Source organism: Gorilla gorilla, chromosome 6, assembly GCF_029281585.2.
Source record: "Gorilla gorilla gorilla isolate KB3781 chromosome 6, NHGRI_mGorGor1-v2.1_pri, whole genome shotgun sequence".
NCBI classification, from domain to species: domain Eukaryota; kingdom Metazoa; phylum Chordata; class Mammalia; order Primates; family Hominidae; genus Gorilla; species Gorilla gorilla.
In genome coordinates this window covers 24,090,010-24,113,804 of record NC_073230.2, presented here as the reverse complement: position 1 = coordinate 24,113,804, position 23,795 = coordinate 24,090,010, and the positions used below count along the sequence as shown (strand labels likewise).

Here is a 23,795-nt window from a genome sequence, read left to right as displayed (position 1 = left end):
CAGATCAATTTTCATATCCACTGCATTCAATCTACTGCAATATCACACACCTTTAAACTCTAGAAAACTCCACTGTAAAAGTATGAGAGAATGTGTGAAAGACGTGAATATCTTGGTATCATTATAAAAATGGTTTTGATTTTGTGGGGCTTCAGAGAACTGACAGGGATATAGATATTATGTAGCTTTTTTTCCTTAGAAAGTGGATAAGACAAGGCCAGGCGCGGTGGCTCACGCCTGTAATTCCAGCACTTTGGGAGGCCGAGGCGGGCGGATCACGAGGTCAGAAGATTGAGACCATCCTGTCTAACGTGGTGAAACCCCGTCTCTACTAAAAATACAAAAAATTGGCCAGGGGTGGTGGCGGGTCCCTGTTAGTCCCAGCTACTCGGGAGGCTGAGGCAGGAGAATCGCTTGAACCCGGGAGGCGGAGCTTGCAGTGAGCCAAGATCGCACCATTGCACTCCAGCCTGGGTGACAGAGCGAGACTCCATTTCAAAAAAAAAAAAAGAAAGTGGATAAGACAAATACAGAGCAATCACAAAGGCACACATGAAAAGCATAAATGAGCTGTCACAGTGAAATGGACACATGAGTCTGCAGAAGTAGTTTGGTGTGGTGATTGGAAGTTTGGGTTTGGAAAGAGTTTTGGTTTAGACTCTAGCAAAACCTTGTGGAAGGTCGACTTGGAGCCAGGTCTTGAACAAAGCAGGGATCATATACTGTTGATAAGAAGTGAAGATGACAAACTACATGTCAGATTTGGTGGAAAAGAATGAGTGGATTAAAGGTAAAGGGTCTGTAGTTCAACTCAAAGGACATCACCCTTTTTTTCCACACCCATGGAGAATAAGTCTGGATGTGAGGAGAGAGGAGCAAAGGATGAACCCAAAACTTCAAAAGAAAAAATTGTATCACAGATATCTCTAGAGAGAAAGGTGAAAGATACTGCAACAGAAGTGGGAGGGATGGAGGGAAGAGAATACTATAAAAATATTTCATAAATAAAGAGTTCTTGGAAATAAAAAATATGATAGGAAAAGTAAAAAACTCAATGGAAGCATTAAGAGAAAGCTAAGATTATCTTTCAGAAAATAGAAAAAAGGTCAAAGACCTAGAAAATAGTAGCAAAAAGAAGAGAAAAAGGGCAGACCTGTCAAATATCCAAAAAAATACATCGAATAGACAGAATGAGAAAACAAAGGAAAGGAAATTTTTTGAAAAATCTCAATAAATCTCACAGAAATGAAAGATTGTTTCCAAGTACATGGCTGTCTGGGAACCCAGCACAAAGACTGAAAGTGGATTCACACAAAGTACATTGATTACTGTGAGATTTCAGAATACTGGGAACAAAGCAATTATCTGAAGTTTCCGGGGTGATAAAAAAAACAAGCGGTATGTAAAACTTATCAAGCAACTAAATTGCTCAACAGAAATACCAGACACAGAAGACATTTCTTCAAAATTCTTAGGGAAAAGTATTTCCAGGCTAGAATTCTTGTTAGTGTTCCGATTTTTTTTTTTTTTTTTTTTTTTGAAACAGGGTCTCACTCTGTCACCCAGGCTGGAGGGCAGTGGTGCAATCTTGGCTCACCATAACCTCCGCCTCCTGGGTTCATGTGATTTTCCTGCTTCAGCTTCCCAAGTAGCTGGGACTACAGGTACATGCCACCACACCCAGCTAGCTTTTGTATTTTCAGTACAGACAGGATCTTGCCATGTTGCACAGGCTGGTCTCAAACTCTTGCCCTCAAAAGATCCACCTGCCTTGGCCTCCCAAAGTACTGGGATTACAGGCATGAGCCACTGTGCCTGGCCCAGCCAAACTACTAATCAAGGGTAAGAGCAATACGAACATACGTATACTGAAACACCCAAGGCCTCAAAAATGGATAATAACTGAAGAGTAAGTCATGAGATCCCAGGCAAGAGGGAAAAAACAAGACAGGCAATAGTACTCTTGTGGATAATGGTGAAAGGACATTTCAAGCTTTTTCTTAAGTGTTTTGTATTAAGAGATTTGTACAACAAAGGGAAAGGTTAGGGTTGGCTAGTTTTAAGGCACAGAAAACTAAGCCCCCCAACTCAAGAGATAATTACATTTACTAAATCAAGAGATAACAAAATAACGTTATTTTTTAAAAATGCAGTCATATCATAGTTCAGCTGTGAATAGCATGTACAATGTCACAAAACTATAAACCCTAAACATTGGTGTAGCTGAAACTATACGACACAATGAAAGAATAGAGAAGGACAGGAAGTATGGGGATGGGGGGAAGCAAGCAATGAAAGAGAGCTGAATCATCATTTTCCATAGTAGAAAAGGCATATCTACTATCTCCAACAGAAAAATCAAGAACTAGCCATACTATGTGCATGCATAACTTTGATAAAATTAAAAACTACATTTTAAAACCATATAGCAACTGCCTAGTTTGTACTGCTTGTAAGTGGTCTAACAGAAGGGCTGGGTTGTAAGTGGTTAACACTAGTCACATCAGCGTGAGAACCAGAGAAGAATGGCATTCCCAGTACCAGTCAGAGTCACGCAGCGTGAGATACCATAAAGACACACATAAATTAACTGGGACAATATTCATCATGAACAAGAGATAAAAAGTCCTTTTGATGCTGTAAGCAAAACATTATGCAGTCAAGAACATGCAAATGGTGACTGCAGAAAAAATATAATTAGGGTCTTGTTGTGTAGAGGGGGAGGAAAACGGATAGGAATTCTAGAGGAATACATTAGGTGGAGTGGGAGGAGGGGATAACTGGGTTTCTACACAAAAGGAACCCACTGAAAAACACAGAAAACTTCACCTCCCACTCAGGGTCTAGCCAACAGGCAATTTTCCTTCCTTGTTGAAAAAAGATATTTTCTTTCCTATAATATGAGAAAGGTGGAAGTAAAACAACTACATGCTGTTATATTAAGTCTTGTGACCAGTTTCCAAAACCAAATAAAGTCATTCCCACAAAGGCCCTACCACATGGTTGGATGTTGATTCAGGTGGTAGAACATATTTTGATGATTTGAGAATTACAAATGGAGGCACTGGGAAATGTAAATGGATAAATGAGGAAAAACCCAGATTATGCCAAGAATCCATGCAGAGGACTTTGTTTTCAATGTAAGACACAACTTAAAAACTTGTTTGTAAAAAGATCTTCATCCTCCCATTCCAAAAGAATTATCAGCAAACAGGAAAAGGAAGATAGCATACTACAGACAAGGATATTTCAACAGTGAGCAATAAGGGTGGTAGGTCAAAATGATTACTTACAGCTTGGAAATCTTAAAAACTTATGATGGACCGAAAAGACTAATAATTGTTTTGCAGGCTGAAAAAAGCTCCCAGCTGCTAAAACAAAGTGCCCATCAAAAGGACTAGAAAATTCCCACATAAGAAAATAGCAAGAACACTAATGAAAACTTGAGAAACAAGACAACATTGGAACTAAAGAGTCTTTTTCATCTGAAAGTACAGTAAATATAGTTTGTATTTTATTAGAGGACAGTCTAGCAGAAATACTAACAAAATTTGAATGAAAATATGCCATTGCCTCCTTGGATTTCCATTTGGCAGTTCAAGTCTCCCTTGAAGTGAGAAGGATATAATTAGGGTCTCCAATTTAAACTGTGCTGGTGAATCATAATTGTGATACTGAAGAGTTAGTCATCATAGCCCTTGTACTGACACACAGAAGAAATGGGCCTAATTCTGACACTCAAATATGCGTATACATTATCTAACTTGCTTACTGCGGGAACTACAGTAACTGGTTAAAAACACATTAGTGAAGTGATATAATAGCAGAACTTACATCCCTTTCTGGATGTCACTGAGATGTAGCAATGAATTTTAAAAATCACATATTTTCTTTTTTCCTGTAAAATCAAATGTATTTTCTAATTATGTATATACATATACTCATATTTGCACATATATTTCAAGATTTAAAGGTTTGCTCATTTAGTTATTAACACCACTTACTATAAAGCTAAAAGTGATTCAAAACCAATATTACATGGCTGGGCATGGTGGCTCATGCCTGTAATCCCAGCACTTTGGGAGGCCAAGGTAGATGGATCACTTGAGCCCAGGAGTTCTGAGACGAACCTGAGCAACATGATGAAACTTCATGTTTACTAAAAAATACAAAACTTAGCTGGGTGTGGTGGTGCACGCCTGTAATCCCAGCTACTCGGGAGGTTGAGGCACAAGAATCGCTTGAATCCGGGAGGCAGAGGCTGCAGTGAGCTGAGATTGTGCCACTGAACTCCAGCCTAGATGACAGAGTGAGACTGTCTCCAACAACAACAACAAAAAACATTATTTACAGAGCTAAAGTCTCAGGGAGAAACCTAAGCACATGGTCATGCTGAATGCCTGCAGTTTGGCCTTTTTTTCTCTCTCTTGTTTTCACTAATTGTAATCCAATTTTTCTAAAAATGTACAGAAAGACCAGTTTGATTATTAAATGTTTCATTTAGCAAAGCATAATCCAATCGCTCATGGGGGAAATTTTCATCCTTTCAGATTTCCACAAGTCACAGGAAAAAACATAATTACTATGGAGAATATATCATAAGTGAGATGTGTTTCATAAAGGAAAAGAGAATCTGATTAGAGTTCTATTATATAATGTGTCCTGCCATGACGTTTGTATTTTAATGCTAAGCAATAACGACAATGCAATAAGAAATACATTGTCATACTAACTTGGCACGCAGGAGCACTGGCTTTGCTAGGAAATGTTTCAAAGTGAAGACATATCTTCAGAAAACAGCCTATCACAAGGACCTTGAAATATCCTCAGTAGTAATTTTCCCCAGCTCTACAAAATTGCTAACCACTTATTTGATGTCAGCCCCTTCATAATAGCAAAGAAAAGTTAAGGATGAGAAATCATCAGGAGGCGTTTCACTACTAAGAGGAGCAGAAAATGAAGTTGACTCAGTTTTTATTCCCCCATCAGGAGTTTGGCACAAAATGGCTCAAGTGTTGCTTAAATCTCCAAGAGATATGAGTTATATGAATCTAGATCAACTGGCAAATAATATATATTTCTCAGTGGCTCTCCCTGAGTACTCCAACAGCACAATCTTGACCAAGTGATTCAGAGGCAAACCAGTTCTGAAGGAGAGAAAACTTTCTGGTTCTTAACTGAAGACAAACGTAAGGGCCAGTTTACTCGCTGACTCACTTCTGCTGTTGGGCAACACATTCTGAGGCCCTCTCTTGAGCTCAGTTCCAGTGAATTAGCGTCACACTAATAAAGATGCTTGAGGTGGAGATCCAGCTCTGAGATTAACACGATCCCCCAGGGGCAGGCAATAGCAAACATTTCTGTGCCTCATAGCTGGGCATATATTAGCTATTATCACATTACTAGGCTCCACAATACCTTCACTGTAATTAGGTTTCTGAACTATATTGTTCATTACTGATAAATCCTTTTAAAATCATCCATGTCCTTTTTTCCAAGACTGCTTTAAACAATAAGACAATGAATTCTGGTTAGCACTTTGTGTTTGATATCTGCTTCCAGATGGCAAGGGGCAATGTAGTGGGGCACAATTTGTAAGACTAAGATGAGGACTGAACAGAGAAGTGGCTCAGGCTATACTTGTACTTATTCTTCTTATGCGGATAGGCCAGAAATGAAAAAAAATAGAAAAGGGAGAGTGCAAAACAGAAAAACTGTACAAAGTAACTATTTTCTGGTCACTTATTTTTTTTTAATTTTTATATTTTACTTTGAACATGAAGCTTCCCAGCAGACAGCACACAGTTAAATTCAGTGTTACTGCTTCCTAGTGACTCTTACAAACTCTTCTGATCCAAATGATCTATTATATTGCAATTTCTTTTCCTTCTACATGACTAGACTTGTTACTTAAATGGAGACAGCACTGCAAGAGAACACAGGCTGCTTAGCACTGACTGCCAAAGGCATATAAAGTCAGTTATCAATGAAATAATTTAGTCCTCCAAGATCATTACATGGTCTGCTCCAACATCTTTTATCTTTATACATACTTCCTTAAATATTTTTCAGTAATTCCCTTAAACTTTATTTAATTTAACCACTCACATCATGTTTCCTCTTTGAAAAAGTTTCCCTATTGAGTTCCAGTTCAGCTTTTTTTTTTTTTTTTTTTTTGAGATGGAGTTTCACTCGTTGCCCAGGCTGCAGTGCAGTGGTGCAATGTCAGCTCACTGACCTCCCAATCCTGGGTTCAAGTGATTCTCCTGCCTCAGCCTCCAGAATAGCTGGGATTACAGGCATGCGCCACCACGCCCGGCTAATTTTGTACTTTTAGTAGAGACTGGGTTTCTCCATGTTGGTCAGGCTGGTCTCAAACTCCCAACCTTAGGTGATCCACCCGCCTCGGCCTCCCAAAGTGTTGGGATTAAAGGCGTGAGCCACCGCGCCTGGCCCCAGTTCAGCTATTCTTATATCCAAGAGGACCTCTATATAATTATGCAAAACTGACTAAATATAAAATCATGTTTAAAATATTCTTGGCTTGGTGTAGTGACTCATGCCTGTAATCTCATCACTCTGGGAGGCTAAGACATGAACATCGCTTGAACCCAGCTTCAACAACATAGCAAGACCTTGTCTCCACAAAAAAGTGGCTACTTGGGTGGCTGAGGTGGGAGGAGCACTTGAGCCCAGGAGGTTCAGTCTGCAGTAGCTGTGATGGCACCACTGTATTCCAGCCTAGGTGTCAGAGCAAGACCCTATTTCAAAAATAAATAAGCCCATAATTAATTAAAAATAAATAAATAGGCGGATCACAAGGTCAGGAGATCGAGACCAGCCTGGCCAATATGGTGAAACCCCATCTGTACTTAAAATACAAAAATTAGCTGGGTATGATGGCGGGTGCCTGTAATCCCAGCTACTTGGGAGGCTGAGGCAGGAGAATCGCTTCAACCTGGGAGGCGGAGGTTGCAGTGAGCCGAGATGGCGCTGCTGCACTCCAGCCTGACGACAGAGCAAGACTCCGTCTCTAAATAAATAAATAAATAAATAAATAAAAGTCTTTTATACAGGCCAGGTGCCGTGGCTCACATCCACAATCTCAGCACTTTGGGAGGCCAAGGGAGGAGGACTGCTTGAGGCCAGGAGTTTGAGACCCTGTCTCTACAAAAAAATTTTTTTAAAACGTAGCCAGGTGTGGTGGTGTGCACCTATAGCCCCAGCTACTTGGGAGGCGGAGGTGAAAGGACCACTTGAGCCCAGGTGTTTGAGGATGCAGTGAGCTATCATCACACCACTGCACTCCAACCTGGGTGACAGTGCAAGACCCTGTCTCTAAAAAAATAAAGTATTATTTACACAAAAAGAATGCTAAGATGAACATTATAAAAAAACAGTCACTCACACAAATAGAAATTTTACCAGTCATCATCAAAATGGGTCTATAACTACTGTTACCACAATTGAAGACACTTGAAAATATGGTTTTTAAGGGGAATTTAGTGCAGTAGATTTATTTTGACTTCTTCATTTCTGAAAAATTAAAAAACTCTTCAATATCTCACTTCCTAATTTACTTTTCATTTTATCATCTTTGCCATCAACGTTTTCATAAAACGACAAAGAAAGCAAAAACCAAATACAATGCTAATGTCAAAACCAGTAAAATTTATCAATTGCCTTCATAACCTCCTAAGACAACCTGAACAGAGATGTCTATCCCATTCTGTAGATGAAAACAAGTAGCACATTAATTAACTTTTCCAAATTAAATAACTTGTCCAACAAGTAACTGGCAGTTCTATGGTTTCACTAAAGCACTTCAGATTCTACACTCAGAGCTCAAATGAGTAGAATCAGTGAGGCTGGGGGAAACAGGGATCATTCAGATTCTTCTCCAATCTTATATTTTGGTTACAACTTCAAACAGACACACACACACACAACCTACCCCTTTTCCGAGTTTTGAACCGCTGGCCTGTTAGCACTGGCTTCTGATGCTTATTCATAAAATTTCTGAAAACAAAGAAAATAAAGATTATGTATTTCAAATAAGCAGTTTATATGGAAAACATATGGCCAATAAGTTTGGTTGAACATATGTTCAACCTCACTCATTACTGAATATGCCTTTTTTTTTTTTTTCAATTGAGACGGAGTCTCGCTGTCGCCCAGGCGGGAGTGCAGTGGTGTGATCTCGGCTCACTGCAACCTCTGCATCCCGGGTTCAAGTGATTATCCTGCCTCAGCCTCCTGAGTAGCTGGGACTACAAGCGTGAGCCACCATGCCCAGCTAATTTTTGTATTTTTAGTAGAGACGGGGTTTCACCATGGTGGCCAGGTCTTGAACTCCAGACCTTGTGATCCACCCACCTTGGCCTCGCAAAGTGTTGGGATTACAGGCGTGAGCCACGGCGCCCAGCATAAATACACTTTTAAAAATGAGATCTAATTTTAAGTTGGACTAGCAAAAATTTTAAAGTGTACCAATACTCAGTGTTGGCAAAGGACATAGGAAAAACAACCACAGACACCAACTTTGATGTAAAGGTTAAACTCCATGAAATACTTTGAGGAAAATTTTGGTGAGTATTTACTATATTTACTATAAATATTTACATGGGCATAACCTTGGTCCAGCAGTACCCTACCAGGAATTTATCCTGTAGTTATCTTCACACAAGAATGCAAATACACTTGCATATGTAAAAGGATTTAGTTGCAGCATTGTTGTATACATAAAAAATGGAACATGAAATGTCCTCAAATAGTTATAATTTAGGCACCAAGTGGAACACCACGAAGCTTTATGAAAGCAAGAATCAGATCTAACTGTACCACATTTCTGATCCTGGCTACCTTTCTGACGATGTATGTATGTTCAATACACATCTCGTCTCATCGCTCATTGAGTTCCAGTCACATTGATCTCTTTGTTGTTCTTCCAATAGGCCAGATAAGGTCTGGCTTCTGAGGCTCTGTTCCTGCCTCTCTTTCAGGAAAGATCTTCCCCAGCTGTCCACATGGCTATCTCCTTGCAATCATTCAAATGCCTCCCTGAAAACGGAGGTCTTCTCTGACCATCTCCACCATAGTGGGCTGTTGTCACTAGCTCTCCTTACTTAGCTTTATTTTTCTTTAGCAGTGCCTGCCATTTTATTATTATCTCTTTGTCTGGGGTCTATACCCTCCATGAGTGTAACCTCCACTAGGACAGGAACCTTGTAGGTTTTTATTCCATAGAGCTCCTTTAGCTCCTCCATTCTGTATCTTTTATATTGAGCAAAGTATAAACATATAATAAATACTTTTCAAATAAGTTGCTGGACTGTTATGGAAAGATGCTCAAAGGATATTGATAGTGGGAAAAAGCAAGCTGAATAAAAGAATGTAAAGCACTTGGTTAAAAGGAGGGTGTATAGAATATATGGTTTTCTATGCAATAACAATTTAAGAAGGCTACAAGAAACTGTTAATAGATTTTTTATTTTTTTGGTTTACCTTAATGGACAGGCATTTGAGTACTTTATACTATTTTACTGGATTTAATACACAATTTAAAAATTGCAATATATTATCTTTGAAAAAATGTAAGGCCTGCTCCACAAGACTTCTTAAAAACTGAGAATATGCTTGCTGACTTAAATATTATAAACTGAAAATATGTCTAGATTGCTTCAATTATGAAGGCCAAACATTCAATATAACATGCATTATTCAAGCAAATTATTTAATTACCTTCCAAAGCTTTTAGATATTCATTTGGAAATGTCTAGATTTCCTTAATTACTTATACCATCAAACAATAAAAAATTTACATTATTCAAGTAATTTAATTACTCCCGAAAGTTTTTTTTTAAAAATCCTTAAGAACATGAAAAAAATATGTACCAAATTTTCCTTCTTACACATAAAAGAGAAACTTGTAGCTTCACATAATAAAAAATCTGTTCATTATTGAAAACTTCAAGTTAATCATTATTTTAGAAGAGAAACTAATCAAAAGTCACATAAAAACAAAAAAAGTAATTACATGGCTTGAGAAATAATTTTTACCAACCCTATAAAGTAAAATGAACTTAATACATCACGCTGGGGGATACAAAGGTTATTAAGCCAGAATCCATGCCCTCGAGAAACTCACTAGGAGGGATACAATTCAAACATTTGCAACACAATGTAATAGTTCAAACAGTAGAAACACAGACCAGTGTAAGAATAAAGTAATTGATTGCTTATGTGTATGGGGGCAACAGCAACATATCGAAATCATTACAAATGCTATAAACTTAATCAATGAATTCCCATTTCATTTGATGGATGTCGAAAATAGAGCTTCTAATGCATCATTTATATTCACCGCAAAAGTTTCATTCAGAAACTTTCCTGCTGGCATTATAAACAGATTCACTCTGGATTAGCCAATACTTTATTGTTGCAAAAGTGATGATGATATACATATTATTGTCTCCATATTTCCCAAACACAAATATTATACAAAATGTATTTGTGTTAGCAAAGAAAAATATGTGTCAAGAATTTGGGTGTTGGGTCTTGTACCAAGATGCAAAAAGAATGTAGCTCAACTGGACAGAAATCTCTCCAGCAGACTTCTCTGCCAAAGATGTTTTTCTTCTTTCTTTCCATCCTTCCTTTTTCTTTCTCTCTCCTTCCTTCCTTCCTTTTTTCTCTCTCTCTACCTCCTTAGAGATGAGGGTGTTACTATGTTGACCAGGGTGACTTCAAACTCCTGGACTCAAGCAATTCTCTCATCTCAGCCTCTTGAGTAACTAGGATTACAGGCGCACACCACTGTGCCAAGCTAAAAATGGTTTTTAATTTGTAATTTCAAAAATTCTAAAGTGTGAGTCCTTCCTAAAAGTTTTGTTTTGGGGTTTAGAACACAAACTCATGGAATTCCCTAATTAACTCTTTGCACCTTGTTTTTATCTTTTCTGTTAATGGAGAAGTACCACCAAACACAGCATATGAAAGAATTACTCTATTTTCAAATGTTTAGCTTTTATACTTACTTCCTTTCTAAGTATAAAAGTTTGTTTCTTTATAACCCAGGTATGGGGGCTTACTTTTCATACCCTCAGTATATTCCATGTGGAGAAACACATGATAACATGTAAACATAAAAATGCATGCAAAGACTTTGGTATAACACCCAAAATTAACACAAACAAAAACTCACCCACTGGTGGTGACAGACTAAATGAAGATATTCTGCTCTCCAAGAGTGTCTATCCTTCAGCTGTTACTATTTGGAGCAGAGGCCCCACTTCCCTCTAAATATAGCTCTTCATGCTACACTATAATCTGCTCCAGTAAGGGTCAGCCTTTATAAGGTACTCACTGAGCCCTTATAAAAGCCCTGGCCTAAGAGAAGCAAGGACACTTTGAATAAGAAACTGCTCGCTTCAACCTAGGAAGATAACAAAGACAGTTCTATTAGGCCAATGTCAAAGGCTGTTAGTACACTGCCCTACAATGTATTTTCAAATCTAATAACTAAAAATACTTAAGTTTAAAAAAATAAAAGTTTAACAGTATCCTCAGAGACAAATCCCCACGGTGGTACAACCTATGCGTCATGACAATTTGGCTTCTGTTTTAAAAACTATAAGCCACACACAAAATACGCACATATTCTACCAAAATGGAACAGTTCCATGGTTTAAAATAATATTAAAATTGTATGTGAAATGGTAAACAAAATGGACTAAAGTATTTCACATGTCACCTAAGAGACTACATTTCTTGGGTACTCCACAAGGTAAAAGAAGGCGATAAGAATACCAAAATGATCCAATCAATCAAATATTTAGAAACTTGATACTATATTAATGAATTGAACACTTTTGCATAAATTCCTATTTTAAGTGTAAATTGAAAGGTTTTTAGGTCTAACCTATTACATTTATTTCTGTTACCTACCTCAGTCTGTTAATCTTCTAACTGTCCTAGCATCTTTTTCAAATTCGGTCCCTTAGCTTGCAATGAGACTCTGGGCCCAGGTGTGACAATGAGCCACACTGGCACAGATGAATCTCATGGCAACTGTGCACTAATCCTTCCAGTTACCCAGCCCACCTTAAGTGGATTAGCACCTTCGATGTAGACTGATCAGTCTTACCTAGGACTCTTCTTTAGTTCTCTCCATTTTGGAAAGGAACTGATCTACCAGAGGACTTACCTTGTAGTTGTCCCTACAAGGGAATGACTGCTCCTGTCTAATTATCCAGCACTTTGGTCTTAGATTCTATTTTTGACTGTTCTGGTATGACTCATCTTTGAACTATGATAACCTGCCTTACGTAACATGCTATATTACTAACATGTGCTATGCATATGTTATTCAAACAACTTTACGAGCATATATACTCTAAAGCAGGGAACACAACACTTTTTGTAAAGAAATAAAAGAAAAATATTTTACTCTCTCTGAGGGATATAAGGTTTCTGTTCCAACCACTCAATTCTGCTGTTACAGTGTGAAAGCAGCCATGGACAATATGCAAACAAATGGTCGTGGCTGTATTCCAATAAAACTTCATATTAACACAACAAGTGGTGGAACAGACTGGACCCCCAGGAGGTCCTTTGTGAACTCCTATTCTAGCGCATTGTATCCAATAGAAGTGTCTGTGATGATGGAAACGTTCTATATCAGCACTATCTAATATAGTAGCCACTACTGATCCCTTGAAATGTGGCTAGTGACTAGAGAAATAAATGTTTAATTTTATTTTATTTCCATTAACTAAATTTAAACAGTGTGGCTAATGGTTACTTATGTTAGGCCGTGCAATTCTTATGTCCCAAAACACTTAAATTTGATACAAAGATAAAAATACATCTAAAGAATAGACATTTTTAATTAATAGTTTTCAAATAAAGTAGCTCGAAGAGTAGTCTGCACAAATTTCAAAGCCAGGTGGCTATAGTGAGGAAAAAAGAAAAATTACCACATTTCAAAGTAACACTCTGTGTGCAGTCAATACTGTTTAAGACTTTAGGGAAAAAAGACCTTTTTTTTTTTTTTTAAATATGGAGTCTCGCTCTGTCACCCAGGCTAAAATGCAGGGGTGTGATATCTGCTCACTGCAGCCCCGACCACGTGGGCTCAAAAAATCCTCCCAAGTAGCTAGGACTACAGGCACACTACCAGGCCCGGCTAATTTTTTATATATTTTGGTAGAGACAGGGTTTCCCCATGTTGCCCAAGGTGGAAAAAAGACTTTGGAGTCTAAAAATTATAGGGCAACAACATAAAAAAGGATGAGTTCATGTCCTTTGTAGGGACATGGATGAAGCTGGAAACCATCATTCTCAGCAAACTATCTGAAGGACAAAAAACCAAACACCGCATGTTCTCACTCATAGGTGGGAACTGAACAATGAGAACACTCGGACACAGGAAGGGGCCTGTTGTGGGGTGGGGGAGGGGGAAGGGATAGCATTGGGAGATATACCTAATGTAAATGACGAGTTAATGGGTGCAGCACACCAACATGGCACATGTATACATATGTAACAAACCTGCACGTTGTGCACAGGTATCCTAGAACTTAAAGTATAATAAAAAAATAAAAATAAAAAAATAAAAACAAAAATTATAGGGCAACAATATCATCCCCAAAGTATAAAACGTTTCATAAAGATATAATAACAACACACAAAACTCAATAAAATTGAGACACTTCACTGCAGTGTTCTCATGAAGTACTTTGTATTTAATAACAAGTTTCAAGAATTACCTTTTATTCTATATTTTAAATGAGTAAAATTATCTACTATTAAAATAAACTTTAAAAATTACCCATAACTATACAACATTTTCCTTTCCATTAATGCTAAAATTAAAAGAACAAGTAAAATAAAATCCTTTACAGAAAATAAAGGAATCTAGGAATCTTTTGGGTTGATAACATTGTATTATCATTCTCTCCAAAGAAACAAAAAATAATTAAGTTGGTTCTAAAAGTTTAAATTATTGACACTCTAAGCAACAAACTAACTATATGCCTATAATAACACTATACAATTTGTTGCCTGAAATAACATTAGCTTGTTTAATATCCTTATCATGATTTTGTAACAGCCTCTGCCTACTCAAAATCACTCAGCCAGTACAAAAAGCTTAATTACTAACAAATACTATGAAAGTTGTAGTATTTATAATAATTGAAAAAAATTAAAATTCAAAACATGACACAAGTTATTTGGGCTTTAATAACTCTTTATAAGGTAGATAGTTGGCACAAGTAAAGAGTCCACCATTAAAGTTCCTCACTGTAAAATATATACATTTTTGAGGGGAATATACTTTTTTTTATTTTTTTTTTTAGTTTTTAAGAGTTTCGCCATGTTGCCCAGGCTGGTCTCGAACCCTTGAGCTCAAGCAGTCCTCCTGCCTCAGCCTCCCAAATTGCTGGGATTCCTCACCTGATCCTGTTTAATGCTTTTTTTTTAAAGTTATTTTTATTCTTTTATATTATTCAGGATAAGAATGAAAGGAATAGGGAAATGACAGCTATATATATATATATATATATTTTTTTTTTTTTTTTTTTTTTTTTTTTTTTCTGAGACAGAGTCTTGCTCTGTTGCCCAGGCTGGAGTGCAGTGGTGCGATCTTGGCTCACTACAACCTCCACCTCCTGGGTTCAAGTGATTCTCCTGCCTCAGCCTCCCAAGTAGCTGGGATTACAGTTGCACGCCACCATGCCCGGCTAATTTTTGTATTTTTAGTACAGACGGGGTTTCACTATGTTGGACAGGCTGGTCTCAATCTCCTGACCTCATGATCTGCCCACCTCGGCCTCCCAAAGTGCTGGGATTACAGGCATGAGCCACTGCGCCTGCCCGACAGCAATATTTTTATATTAGAAAAAAGAGCATTTGACTTTATTTTTCCCTTAGAGCTGTTAATGCAAATCTGCTTTAAGAAAACATAAAGGCAACATGATAAAGTTTTCATTTTATTATAATACTTCCAAAACTACTTTACACCTTAAACTAATTAGAAGACCTAAATTGTAAATGCTTGAATGCTTGTTTTTAAAATTTCCTTTTAAATAAAAATAAAAATATTACAAAAATTACATTTTAAATATCCATGTAGAAACAAATTAAGGCAACTACACAATGTCACTTACTTTATCTCAATGAAGCTATTTTCAAAAACTTTTAAGAAGTATAAATTAATTCCTAAAATCCTTTCATTCTAGGAATCACTTCCTGGTCTCTAGTTACTGCAATTCTACTTTTCTAAGAGGTCCCTTAAGGCATGTGCATTCCTTCCTCTGGGCCCTTGCACTTTCCCCAGATGGGTAATCTCCCAGGCCCTGCCCTTCCCCCAAGGGCTAGCCAGCTCATTCAATCTTCCAGATGGTCTAATTTTACTGATGTCATTCTTAGGTCTTTCAACACTCTGAAGACACAAACACATATACACTACCCACATTGTAGCATACTTTGGCTTTTAGAAAACCCATCCCTCAAATATAATGTTTCAGGGTACTTTAACAAAACGCCCTAAAACTTCTGCTCTCGATACGTTAAGACCCTTAGGTCTGAAATGTCAATGAAGTGCTGAGGTTGAGAAACCCTACTGTAGAGAGGAAACAATGGTGAGCAAAGCCAGAGGTGGTCCCTGCTCTCAAGGGCTGAAAATTTTGCACCCAGGTCTGAACATACCAGTGGCAACTAAGCACATATTTTATTGAACTACTTACTCGTATTTGCCAAACACTGGTGTCAAATTTTAGAAAAAAAAAAGTTTATCACTAAATAGATAGTCATATCTCAAACCAAAAGTACAGTTAGAATGTACAAAATACATGTTTCCCAGTCTCTGATACTAACAATTTATTCCCGAAATTGGTAATTTTACATCTTATGCAATTTAGTGGAAGGGCAGAGGATAGGCAAGAATATGGGTTTTAAAGAGAGCAGAAAAAGAAGCTCAACACCAGCAGACAAACTTTTTCTACTTTAGGATATTGCATCAATGGAAACAAAAACAAGAAAGAAAAGAGAAATTTTAATATACAATGTGTGACTTAAAAATGTTAATTTCTATGACTTTGAGAAAACAATGACATGCTATGTAGATACTATATTCTAAATGCAATATTCTATATACATGATGTGATCTTGGCTATGTAAAATACATTTACGTCCAATGGTGGTCAACGTGAGTAGTGGGTTCAAGGCACCTCTTATTCTTCTTACCTATACTTGCCTATATTTTCTGTAATATAAATACATATCCTTTTTATAATTAGAAAATTGTATATACTTAAGTGAAAACGTTTTAACCTCTTTTGAAGTTCAAACCAATTCTCAAAGAGTCACGAGCAATAATAACATTTTTGCATAAAAAGATATGTGCCACAGGATCTAACTATCATTCCCTACTGAGAGAAACCAAAGTTTCTTGGATAAATGGCTGACTCCAAGGCTGGAGCAGGGGAGATTCACTATGATCCTGGGATGTCTTGTGTTCGCAAATTCAAAAGTGTCTAAAAAAAAATCAAGCTAGATCAAAACAACATAAGAGCCATCTTGAGGACAATTCCACTGGCCTAGCCCAGGGCAATTTGAGGACCCAAATAACTAAGGATAATAGCTAATAACCCATTCAAAAAAATACAAACCCATAGGTCCATGCTCATAACTTTTAGCTTCATTTTAAAGAAAACAAATTTTTCAGTACACAAGGAAAGGGAAGTAAGTGAAAGATTTTCTTTCAGCAGAATGTCAACTAATAAACAGAGAATGAAACATTGAATTAGAAAACCACCATTTTGCAACAATTAAATAAAAAATTGATTCATGCAAGAGTAATCAATGTATGCTAAACCTACGTGTGTGTGTGTGTGTGTGTGTGTGTGTGTGTGTCTGTCTGTCTGCGTGCGCTGGGGAGTGCTTGATGATCAACAGGATACTTACATAGCCTCCAAGCATCTTCACATAAATTTTTTTAAAAATATAACTACATATTGGAAAAACAAGACCATACCTTAACCAAAGGACAACATACAATCACTACAACTCCAGATGTTTTACACTTAGAAGGACATATTGCTCATGTGGTACCCCAGACACAAACACATGACCTGAATAGCTAATCATGAGGAAACAGATGTATATCTAGGGACATTCTCCAAAGTAACTGGTCTGTATTCTTCATCAATGATAACGTCTTTCCAAAACAAAGGTTGAAGAACTGTTCCAGGAGAATTAAAGGTGCATTGCTAAATGCAATACACATTCCTGGACTGAATGCTGTACTGGGAAAAAATATTTATGTATATATATATATAGTCATTCATATATATATACACACATATATATGTATATATACATACATACATACACACACACACACACACATATATATATATGACTATTGAGACAACCTAAGAAGTTGGAGTATAAAGATAAAATTATGGTATCTATGTTAAAATTTACTGAAATTTTTTTTGCACTGTGGTTCTGTAAGAAAAGTATCTTATTTTTACAGAATAAATACTGAAGAAATAAGGGATAAAGGCAGAAAGTGTATGCAACCTACTCTCAAATGATTAAGAAATAAAACTAATTATGTACACATAGAACCCTGGAGCAATGGCAAACACAAGAAGCCATATGTATTTTAGGGCATGGCATGGTGGCTCCGATCTGTAATCCCAGCACTTTGGGAGGCAAATATCATATGATCTCACTCATGTAGAATCTAAAAAAGTTGGTATCATAGAAGTAGAGAGTAGAATAGTAGTTTCCTGGAAACAGGAAAATAGGAGTGAGGTGGGGATGGGGAAAGATTGGTGAACAGGTACAGAGTTACAGTTAGGAAGAATAAGCTCTAGTGTTCTATTGCACAATAGAGTTATTATAGTTAACAATAATGTATCATATACTACAAAAGAGCTAGAAGAAAGGATTTTGATTGTTCTTACCAGAAAGAAATGATGAGTGTTCAATATAATGAATATGCTAATCACCCTGATTTAATTATTACACAACGTATGTGTATGGAAACACCACACTGTACCCCACATATGAAAAATTACTATATGTCAGTTAAAAACAAAAATGTTACATAGTAACTTAAGTAATTTAAAAAAACATTTTCCAGCATTTACCCATCAAAGTAATTTATTCCTTCAATAAAGAAAAACTATGAACTAATAATGCTTCCATTAATCAAAACCCCTTTTAATTAATAGATTTACGAAACTTTTTTATAATTTCCTCTGGAGTCTACAGATCATTCTTCTGACTATCCTCAATGATGAGAAATTTCCTTGTTTGATAGAGGATTTAATTTTAGAAAGTCGCCAGAGATCATTCAGAGTCTAATCCATTGAAAAAAGTAGGTGGCCACTTTGAAGCTATCTGGTGTGTCCAACCAGGTTTTTATGACAAACTACGGAGCAGAAGCAAGAAAGTAGGTGATTAAACTGAGAAACAACAGCATCTTTATTTGAAAGTGAGAGGTAACCTTTAAAAATCACTGATTATAAGGTCAGCTCATCATGTATATTACAGAATATTTAAGAAAAATTAGAAAAAATCTATCAGTCTAACTTTCAGTAATGACCACTGTTCACACTTAAACACAGTATAGTATACAAGCTGGGCACGGTGGCTTATGCCTGTAATCCCAGCACTTTAGGAGGCTGAGGCAGGCGGATCACCTGAGGTCAGGAGTTTGAGACAAGCCTGGGCAACATGGTGAAACCGTGTATCCACTAAAAAAAAAAAAAAAAAAAAAATTTAGCCAGGCATGGTGTTGCACGCCTGTAATCCCAGCTACTTGGGAGGCTGAGGCATGAGACTCACTTGAACCCTGGAGGCAGAGGTTGCAGTGAGCCAAGATCATGCCACTGTATCACAGCCTGGCTGACAGAGCAGGACTCCGTCTCATAAATAAATATCATCCGTTTTTTTCTTGGGTGGGGGTTATATACAGAAAAAAATTAAAATTAAATTCTACCATCTTTTCTCATATTATGCTAAAATACAATTTAAAAATGATTTGCATTTGGACTTGGAGTTATATAACTTGATTCAGTGATATCTTCTGAATCTTTATTTTAAAAGTCATCTGTTCCACTGCATCACTTTAGGAAAAGCCGAAACTCTCATAGAGAAGGAAATGTCCTTGAAATTTGTTAATAATATTATAATTTTAAGCTTAGAAAAAAGCAAGATGGTCTCTATATTATTATTATTACTTTTTGAGACACAGTCTTACTCTGTCACCCAGGCTGGAGTGTAGTGGCACAATCTCGGCTCACTGCAAACTCCGCCTCCCTTGGATTCTCGTGCCTCAGTCTCCCAAGTAATTAATTTTTGTATTTTTTTTTTTTTTGTAGAGATGGGGTTTTGCCATGTTGGCCAGGCTGGTCTTGAACTCCTGGCCTCAAGTGATCTGTCCACCTTGGCCACCCAAAGTGATGGGATTACAGGCATGAGTCACCATGCCCGGCCGGTCTCTATATTATTTTAACTGGTGTTTTAAAACTTTAAAGTAATAACACACTGATGGCAAAAACAAAACAAAATCAAACAAACAAAAAACCCCAACACAGTACAGAAGGGTAGTGCTCTTCCCAATCTTTCGCTCTTGACCTTATATCCTAACCCCACTCCATGGAGATGATAATAATTTAAACCCTTTAACATCATCCTATGTAACCTTTTAGAAAATGCCTATGCATTCGAGATTTTCACCTCCACTGAAGACAAAAGTAATATTTATTATTAATGAGTATCCTCATCTCCAATGTTCCTTCCTCCAGAAAAGTGCTTTTTCATTGGAAGATACCTAAATACATATTGAGCTTTACATAGCAGAGGAGAAAGATGATTTTATATGAGATTTACTTTCCACCTAGAGGAAAGGAGCTATGGACAGCACACACAACACTGGCCTTGCTAACTGAGGCGAGGAGAACCAGGAGATGAAAATCAGCAAGAAGTGGAGTGGCAATGCCAGAGAGCAAGTTAGTTTACAACAGACACAAAACTGATGGGAGTGTTGGTGACTATTACTCCAATGGGAAATCAGAAGACAAGTTATTACAGCAAAAGGGTGTTGAAGTGTTTGCCTCTCTTCAGAGGATTTCTAATCAAGGAAAAGAGGAAAATAAAATCTTCAGAAAAAAAAAAAAGAAATAAAAAGAAAAGTAAGGCCTAGACTGGTAGCCAGTGAGAGAATTCTGTTTTGGAGCAATTGCTTAAAAATCGTAATAGTGGACCTTCAGGAAGCTCAAAGGTGGTGGTGGGCATGAGTCCAAATATTTGCTCACTTACTAGTTCTCTCAACCAAGAAACTCCCATCCTCCCAGAAGGGGACCTGCCCAAGCCTGTCTAGCAGGTGAAGCTTTATTTGAAGGGCTACACACACACACACACACACACACACACACAAAGTTACTTTCCATATGCATGCTTATTACATAATGAGAGCATGAACTGGATAGAAATGCCAAGCCTAGTCTAGGGCACGCTGATGACATGGGACTGGATTCCCTAACACAACTTTACAGAAGTGGACATACAAAGTTGAATTAAAGGAAATAAAAAAGAACTAGTACAGAGCTACAAGCTCTCTGAATCATACATTTTAAAAAGGTTTAAGCCAGGTATGGTGGCTCATGCCTGTAATCCCAGCACTTTGGGAAGCCAAGGCGGGTGAATCACCCGAGGTCAGGTGTTCGAAACCAGCCTGGCCAAGATGGTGAAACCCCGTCTGTACTAAAAATACAAAAATTAGCCAGGCATGGTGGCAGGCGCCTGTAATCCCAGCTACTCGGTAGGCTGAGGCAGGAGAATCACTTGAACCCAGGAGACAGAGGTTACAGTCAGCCGAGATCACACCATTGCACTCCAGACTGGGCAACAACAGCGAGACTCCGTCTCAAAAAAAAAAAAGGTTTAAACCTACAGAGAATCATTCATTTATTTGTTTGCCAAATATACCAGGTCTGGTACTAGTCAATAGGGATGCAGCAAGCACTAAATCAGGCAAGTTTCATGGAGGTCACTTTCTAGCAGGTGGAGCTTTGTTCCAAGTATTGCACAATCGGGCAGAACAAGTTAGCAAGCACTGATGGTCTCCACTATGTTTAAAGACAACATATGATGCATTAGAGTTGCAGTTCTGTTTATTAACGTTTTAATAATTAAGTGCGTGTTTTTTTACTTTGTAACTTACAAGTGGCATCCACGTGGAATGGAATACTTTGAAAACCATGGATGTAAGCCCAGTCTCTAAGCTAACCTTCAGATAAGGCACTGAGATGTCAAACCACTTGGCTGAGGTCAGGAATTCCATTCTAGCATTGGTAAGACAGTGGAGATCAAAGCAGGAAGATCCCTGCCCATCTGGAGCTTATGTACATGGAAGAGTTGGGGCCAGAACCTGATCCACTGTCTCCACTCAGTGCATTTTCCAAGGAGCCAACAAAAGCTGTTGCAATGTCTTAGAGAATTATTTATGTGATTCTCGAAGACAGCTTTTTCATTATTTGCCTCATAAATTTTATAGTTTGGAATAAGATGGAGTAGCGCATAAATATTAATTTAAAGTTGAGTTCAGCACTTGGATAAATTGAATTAGCATATGTTACTTCCAAAATACCAAAGAGTTCTCCATAGAGTTCTATTAAGCGGTGGGGGGAAAAAGTCATTTATCTTTAGAGAGAGAATTTAACAATATTGCCTCTTAGGGACATACGAATATTAGGAAATTTATGGCACCATAATTTCTAGCACTATAGGATACAGTTTTTAAATTGTTTCCTGCAGAAGCTCAACTCTAACAAAAACACAATCTTCACACTCCCAAATACTAACACCGCATCCTTTTCCTCCAGCCAGCAGTTTCCTCTGCACCGTCAACTAGGGGTTCTCTTTCCTGCTTATAATAGTCCCATTCAATTACCTTGTTCACTGAGAAAAACATATAACATTTCTTTTTTCTTCTTAGAAATGACCATAAATCCAGGTTAGTTTGAAAAGCATTAAAGTCTTCTGTGTGGATATATAAAAAGGATGACAGTAGAATATCATCCAATAGTAGCTTATGATATATTCTCTATAGTGCTAAACATTATTATCCCTTATTATTCATCTCTGCCCCAGGGCTTTTCTTGAGATTTATTTAGAAGTCCTCAAAAATAACAGTACACCTGTTATATTTTTTAAAGTTCTCATCTAGCATAAAAATAAGTTGAGATGTGAAAAGAAAATATAATGCTACATCTGACACAAAAAATAATTCTACATCTTAAGTTATTGTTTTCCTACTAAAATATTAATATTTTCAGAATGGAATTAAAGATAGCCAAAGGATTATACTATCTTAAATATTAATACAGGGCATTATTCTTTCTTTTTGTCATTATACTTTTTTCCTTTAATTTTTGAATAAACTTAAAAAACATCAATGGAAACACCTATTGCTAAAAATCAAGAAAGAATAATGAGAACATTATCTTTTTGGCATTTAACCTTAAAGAATGGTTCATTCAATGAGTTATTCAAATCTTTATTTTCTAAATAGATAGTTTACAAATATGACTACCTGAACAATTTTGGCACTCTTCACTTAATACATGCCAAATTTAGAACGGGGCAAATCATTCCACTTGGCACCTAACTGCCCAAAAGATACTTGCTAAAGAGCGCCATGGCCTCAATACACAGAAATGAGTGAGTTAAGAATGAAAAGTATTCTTGTTTATGACCTGCTAATATTGGTGGATTTCATATTAATTAAATATTCTTTTAAAATCCCAAAGTCTAGGATGACATGTTATAAAGGACATTTAATATATCTAAAACACAATAAAAAATTGTAAACATCAAAAAATCAGTTTAAAAAATTGCACAAATTAGAAAGTAGGTGTCAGATGAAGTATTCAGCTAAGCAAACACTGAGTAAGAACCTACCAGTCACACCCTGTCCTGGGCCTGCTCCTGATTTTCCTAGACTAATACTTATCCTATCAGTGCTGACATTGCTCGAAACAGTTTTGGTACTCTTTTTTTTGGAATGCCTTCTGAGTTGGATTATGACGCAAAGAAGAACATCGGTATCTCCACTTCATTCACCTCTTGATTTTCTCAGTTAAACTAAATATATCTGTACCCCTTCTTCAGAATTTTCTTTTCAAAAAAGATGAAGATTAACTACCAGTAAGATATTCATCAATTTGTTCTACAAGCACTGAGTAATGCCACCAACCTTTTACTTTTTGGAGAAGTTAAAATGTGATGTCAAATGTTTATGGAAACGCATTGTTCACAAGACAGTTCTTTGCAGATTTAGGTGTAACTGTTTTAACACTTAAATGAATAATCACATAAGCGAAACTCCAAGTATAGAAAAAAGAACATTTGTATTTATATTACTTTCTTATGTTGTGTTTTAAAAAAAAAGATTTCTTAGAGGCTGTAATACTTCCAAATTTTCTTTTTAAAAACTTCATTATGGAAAATCTCAAATATATCCAAAAGTAGAGAGAACAGTATAATCAAGTGAATACACTCATCACCCATCTTCAACTGTTAACATAGTCAATTTTATCTCATTTATATTCTCATTCAGTCTCTCTTCCTTTCTGTCACAGAATTATATTAAAGCAAATCTCAGCTGTCTTCTCATCCAGTTCTGAAATAATTCTGTTCCTATCTCTAAAAGATAAGTAATCTTTTAAAAATATAACCGTAATCTACTTCAAACTTTAAAAAATCAAAATTTC

The 23,795-nt window shown here is 36.9% G+C and overlaps 1 protein-coding gene across 4 annotated transcripts in view; it reads right to left on the bottom strand.

Annotated features, from left to right (window-relative positions):
- The window catches only part of BZW2 (basic leucine zipper and W2 domains 2), a 61,317-nt gene that overhangs the window by 33,349 nt on the left and 4,173 nt on the right, over positions 1-23,795 (bottom strand). For 2 of the 4 annotated variants that reach the window (XM_019031272.4, XM_019031273.4), the window contains exon 2: positions 7,955-8,019. In XM_019031272.4, the coding sequence (XP_018886817.2) occupies positions 7,955-8,019 (65 nt within the window). Of the gene's footprint in view, positions 1-7,954; positions 8,020-11,203; positions 11,227-12,205; positions 12,246-23,795 lie in introns of those variants that run through there. The other 2 variants (XM_055347374.1, XM_019031274.4) reach the window with 2 other exon arrangements.